This window comes from Dermacentor andersoni, chromosome 3, assembly GCF_023375885.2.
Source record: "Dermacentor andersoni chromosome 3, qqDerAnde1_hic_scaffold, whole genome shotgun sequence".
NCBI lineage: Eukaryota > Metazoa > Arthropoda > Arachnida > Ixodida > Ixodidae > Dermacentor > Dermacentor andersoni.
This window is the reverse complement of record NC_092816.1, coordinates 49,846,832-49,852,831: the sequence shown is the minus strand read 5'-3', so window position 1 is coordinate 49,852,831 and position 6,000 is coordinate 49,846,832. Positions and strand designations below refer to the sequence as shown.

The window sequence follows — 6,000 nt, the reverse complement described above, 5'->3', positions numbered from 1 at the left end:
TTTATTGATCATGGGTTTTGTTTTAATTACAAAAAGCGTTTACTAGAGTTACCTTGTTACAAGGTTTACTAGAATGTGTTTCCATTACACAAATTGGATTAAGCAGGAATGATTGTGCAAGACAAAGTCCTATTATGTTTAACAACATCAGATAACATGACAAATTATCTTATTTTGCATTCGAGTTCACAAGCAAGCCTCATCTATTGCATAGCATTGCATTCAAGTCGCATGGCTCGAAGCTTTTTTTGTGTCGCAGCAAACGGACACAGTAAAACGACGTAGAACTAAACATTGAACTTCAGATTTCGAAGCGACAATTTATTTCTCGTATAACTGAACTGTCGGGCTCCTTTTAAGTTGCACAATTAATCATGGCTGCCTACTGCCATCTGCAGTGCATTGTATCCATAATGGGATGCGCAACAACTTGCTACAGCGAAGGGTGGCCAAACTGAGTAACAGGTTAATGGCACACTCTACTGGTTCCTATGATTCTCCAACTTGGTTTGCAGCAATGCAAAACCCCCTCGAAGCTGGCACGTGAGAAAGCCTGCCCAAGCCAAACTTTCAGCTGCTTTCAGAGCAATCAGAAGAGCCACATGATCAGAAGTCTGTCGGGTCTTGGATGCACTGTCAGCTTGACAATAAGAGCACCTCGGAGTGCCCCAAGCTGCAGCGCGGCCCACTGAGTGAACTAGGTAAATGCATTCTGAGCACTCAATTTCGGCCTGGCAAACGTAAGCATGCCGCCAGAGCGCTCAAAAGTGACCAGTCGAATGTACAGTAAGTGTACAGTCGAGCTATAGAAGGAACAGAGAGAACATTAGGCAAGCACACAAGGACATGATCAAACGTTCCTTGTGTTCTGTTCGTCCCAGATTTTTGGTAGGCTGCACAGAGTTTAACCACAATCCTTCAGTACGTTGCATCTGAACATTAAACTCCCACGGAATACTATAGGAGTATTTCATAAAGCGGCCACACCGGCATCACGCTGGCACTAGTTGAAGCGTATTGGAGCAGATGCTGGGCAGATGTTACAGGCATTATTTGCCGAATATTTTGCAAGGGTCGACTGCCATTATCGGCATGGGAACATTATCGGCACAACATGGAAATTGCCACCCCATTGCTGTATGGTGTTCAAAAATTGAAATGTGAACAATTTCAAAACTACGGAAATGCGCTGTTTCATTTCCAGGTTCATCTGAATTTGTAATGGTGGCCTAATCCACACATAAGAAGGTATACTTGGGACTACTTCATTGTTAGACAGTGGCTACGGAACGACTGCATGTCACATTTTATTATGTAATTACGCCCAAAGGCATGCATTCCTCTTTGTAGCTGCTCATGTTTCGATGTTTGCACTGTACATTTCTCTTTGTGTGGTTACAGCATGCTTCATGACAACGACAATACCTAACATTTTTTGTGTGCCTGTATGTCGAGCCAGTTGCAAGGGCACCAGCGAAACAGAATCATTGTTTTGTTCGCCTACCAATGTGGACTTAGGAGGAAAGTGGAAGCTACCTGTTCAGCGGTAGGATACTCGGGGCTTCACAGTTTACTAAAGACATCTTCAAATGTGTAAAAAATATCGATGTTGAAACCATTATTCGTGGAGATGTCGCAATTTTTATGTCATGACAGTGTGAGCAATTTAAGCAAGCAGATGCCATTTGGAGGGTTTTAAAGGCCTTGGTGGTTGCTTGCTTCTCTGAGCTGAAAGAATAACCTTGTTCAGTGACATGGTATTCGTCATCAAGTAATAGCTAATAACTTAGCGTAACCTAACTCGACACTAATGGATTAACTGAACTTACAAATTACCTAACAACCTAACTAAACTAAATATTAAGCTAGCAAACCACATAACTAAACTAATTACATAAACTAACAACTTACTAAACTATATAACTAACCTATCTTACCAAATATAACACCATAACTGACTGAACTAGCAAACTATAAATAACGAAATTAATTATGTAACTGATCACTAACATAACCTAATAATTAACTAGCCTACCTAACTAGCTAGCTAACCAAATATAACTAGAGAATTTAGTAAATGGACAGCTGACTGAAACTTTTTTGTGTGAGAAATGCTACTTGGAGGGTGGAGGGGGCGGCACGTCCATCACACAACGCTACCGTGCATAATTTAAGCACGCCAAATTATATTGCCTAAATTTCTTGTTGCATGTTCATTCGGGAAACATGCTGAAATATAAAGTCCGCCATCTCGTGTGGCAGATCCCCTTCTACTTACGCCGGTGCCTCTGGTGCCACCTTCTGTCCCTATACGAAACTTTTGGCGAACTTTCCGGACCAGTAGAAACGTATAGAGGGACCCTGGTTTGACTGACACTTATGCATTCTAGCAACCAGACTTACATATGGATGTGTAATTTGAGAATTCCGCTCACAAGTGTAACTTGCACATTTTACAGTGCGCACGAGGTCGCGGGATCGAATCTCGGCCACGGCAGCCGCATTTCGATAGAGGCGAAATGCGAAAACACCCGTGTACTTAGATTTAGGTGCACGTTAACGAACCCCAGGTGGTCAAAATTTCCGGAGTCCTCCACTACGGCGTGTGTCATAATCAGAAAGTGGTTTTGGCACGTAAAACCCCATGATTTAATTTAATTTTCAATTAACATTTTACAGTGGATGCTTTACATACAAAATAATGTATATATACCTTTATACTAGACTGAGCTGACATACATCACAAACATTTTGTCCAGATTAAAATCAAAGGCAAGGCATGCTGGTGGACAGCTGTCATAGGTGCCTTGATATAATGAGCAGGTCAGGAAACATAAGCATGTGCATGATAGTAGCAGAATCTCGGTTTGGGCTTCCAAGTTATTTACAAAACCTGATGAAAAACAATATTTTAGAAACACGTAATGCCAAAATTATAAATGTGCAACTTTGCATGAAAACCAGATGCAGACGACTCCCATTAATTTGACTCTTTTCTTAAATGTGGTAGAATTATCCGAAAAGTCAAATAAAGTAACGGTGGTAAAGTGAAGGAATTCAATATTTTTTCTCTCTTTTATTTCTTGAAGTAGTCTGTCGTCTAATTCAAATAAGAATACTAATAACTATGCATGTCATTGTTGGCCAGTGGCCCATCGGCCCCAGCTCTGTCACAGGGCTGACAAGATCCCCAAAAAAGGCATCGCCCAGGGCATACGGCAAGTCAGTTGTTTAGCAAAGCAGTAGGCAAAGTGTAGCGAACTTATTGTTTTTTCAAGCTGTTAGCAACTCCTGGGCGCATGAGGGGGTGCGGTTGGGGTTCAGCTAACCAAAGCGGCATGCTTTCGCGTTCAAACTAAACCAGTTTTGCTTCCATATCCATCAATGCATGGCTGGGACTTGTCAGTGCATTCTAATTAAATGAAAAGTCTAATTAACTGAGATCGAATTAGCAGGAGTCAACTGTATTGGCATTCTGTAGACTGTACCTGATAGGGAATTTAAAGCAGGCAAAATAGGCATGCCGATTTATTGCTTCGTGAAATCATCGCTTGAGTTACACAGTAGTTTTCCAGTAGTCCTGTTCGCGAAAGTCCCGAGCCAGGGCTGATATACAAAGGGCTGACGATCCTCACTGCCCTACTTGCCTAGCTTGCCCATGTTGAATGATTAACAGCATGAAACAGACAGTTGGCTAAGCTAGTCACCCAATGTTTTGTTCTTTTGAAGATGTTGGTCACGTGGCCAAAAAAATGATTGTGACTGGACAGCTATTTCTGTACAAGTCCAGCTGTACATCCCAACACAAGTAAGCAAAGGTCAGTCATCTGTTGTCCAGAACAGCCGGTCACCCTTTATACTTTCTTTTAGACTAGTATGCCTGTGCTAGAACTGACACCGCATCGGTGCAGCACATAAATTTGTGCGAGTATGTAGGTGCTTGTTCATGACGCGCCAAAAGCATGCAGAAAAGGGGTAGACGCGTACAGGGCAAAGGCCATTTTTTTCTGTGTTTTCTTCTATTCGATTGTAAGGTCATCTACAATAGGAACAAGTAATACAATTTCATCCAACCTCTTGTTCCTTTTCCTCCTTTCAAATTTGAAGCTAGATGTGCAATGTACAGAACATATGATGTCAGAAAATTCTGTATGTTGTTGACTATAGATTGGTAGAAAAAGCAACATGTTTTGCCACAGCACAGCTGGTGAAGTTATTTATATGTATGTCAAGCTTTAGGTCTAGAGCTTATGAAACTCCAGGAAAGTTGGTAAACTGTACATTTATGTATATATGTTCATAATTTAGGAACTTGCCTGAATGTCTGAATGGTGTCCCTGGCTATATGCTAGCTATGAGCAGTGGCTAGCAGTCATTTTGGTACCACCTTCTTGAGCTGCGAAAAGAAACCTGTGTAGGGAGGCAACAAACAGGTCCACAGGTGACCTTCAGCCACACATTAGTACGGCAGTTGACAAAAATGAGCAAATATAAATTCTGTACATGTTGGGCTGTGCATGCGCGACAGACTATTGTGATTGGCATGATTTCGCCAGGGTCACACCAGTTCACCAGCATCTTTTCTTTTCTGTTTCCCTTGCCCTTCCAAGTCACTTGCACAGCTGAGCAGCTGAGGTTCCACGATCCTAGTCGACTTGGTAGCAGACGACATCTCGTACCCCTTAGAAACTGAAACCAATCTCAAAGGCCCTGCTTTTGCATACTCCTTGTACAGAAAGCGATTGCTGGCGTGGGGGAAAAAACATGACCACTATGTTTTAGACACCACCTATACCGAATATATTAATTTCACGGTCAACATAAATTGAAATGCAAATAACGTTTCTCCACGTTTACTCATGATTCAGGCTTGGATGTGGGAAGTTCAGTGCTGTTGTGCTGCACTTTCATCTGTTAGGTTGTTTTTCATTTGTTTCTACCTGTTCGCGTTTCGATTCATGCCGACGCTACATTTGCTTAGAATAACGTACAGCAAACAACGCAAACGTTGCACTGCATATCCTGGTGTCCTGTCCGTCAGTATATGCACTTGAAGAGGCTCGTATGCATCAAGGCGACTTGTTGGACGACGGCACCGGTACTGTTCCGTAGTCTTTGACCGCGAAAAGCGGTTCTTTGTCCTTTTCACCGGAGCCCTTGAGCTTTAGCTTCTCGAGGATGTCGACCGAAGGTTCCCACTTCAGGTTCGAGCACACGACAGCGGCCACGATGAAACCGGCGCCGACGAGGGCCCACGGCGTGGGCGCCTTGAGCTGCACGGCGGCCTGCAGAGCGAACGAGAAGACGACGCTGGACGTGGTGGCGATGGCCACGCGGCCGGCCTCGGCCAACGTGCACGCGATGGTCGGGAGCAGCGCCGTCAGCAGCGCCGTCAGGCCCGCGCCCGCCGTGTAGGCCACGTCCAGGGGCTCGGTGTCCAGGTGCCGGAGCTGCCCCAGCGCCCCTGCCGGAGGAATGCACAGCACCACGGTGGCCACGGAAGTCCACAAGGAAACCGTGATGGGCGACACCTGCGAGCGATAGGCAGAGCCACGCGTGCGTTTGTTTGTGACTTTTCAGCTGACGGCCGGCTTTCACACATTTATTTTACCCATGCAGCCTAGGTTATAGCGCTTAATCCTGTGCACGTTCACTATCATGCGGTGAGAGACGGGTGGAAGGAAGGAATTAAGGAATGGTGAGAATAGGGTGGTAATACCAAAAGGAACATGTAAGAAGGCGCACGCGGGTGGAACACGCACTGTAGACGCAAAAGCGTGGATGAGCGCGTGTATCTATATCAAGCCATGAGAGAGGCCCTAACGGAAGCCTTTGGATTCTGAGAGACGCTTTGACGCGCATTCATAGTTAGGTAAGTGATCGTTTCTGTTACATTACTCTGCCGTCAAAATGCGGCAAGGAAATGAATCCACGACCTATATAACTTGCACTTGGAAGTAGAACGCCAGAAAAACTGAGCTGACCCGCCGTGGTTGCTCA

The 6,000-nt window shown here is 44.4% G+C and overlaps 1 protein-coding gene across 3 annotated transcripts in view; it reads right to left on the bottom strand.

Moving 5' to 3' along the window:
- Positions 1-2,635: 2,635 nt before the first annotated feature.
- Positions 2,636-6,000, bottom strand: part of LOC126520673 (solute carrier family 35 member G1-like) — a 68,143-nt gene continuing 64,778 nt past the window's right edge. For all 3 annotated transcript variants that reach the window (XM_055063832.2, XM_055063840.2, XM_055063835.2), the window contains one exon: positions 2,636-5,531. In XM_055063832.2, coding sequence (XP_054919807.1) covers positions 5,070-5,531 — 462 coding nt within the window. In that variant the 3' untranslated portion in view covers positions 2,636-5,069. The remainder of the gene's footprint in view (positions 5,532-6,000) is intronic.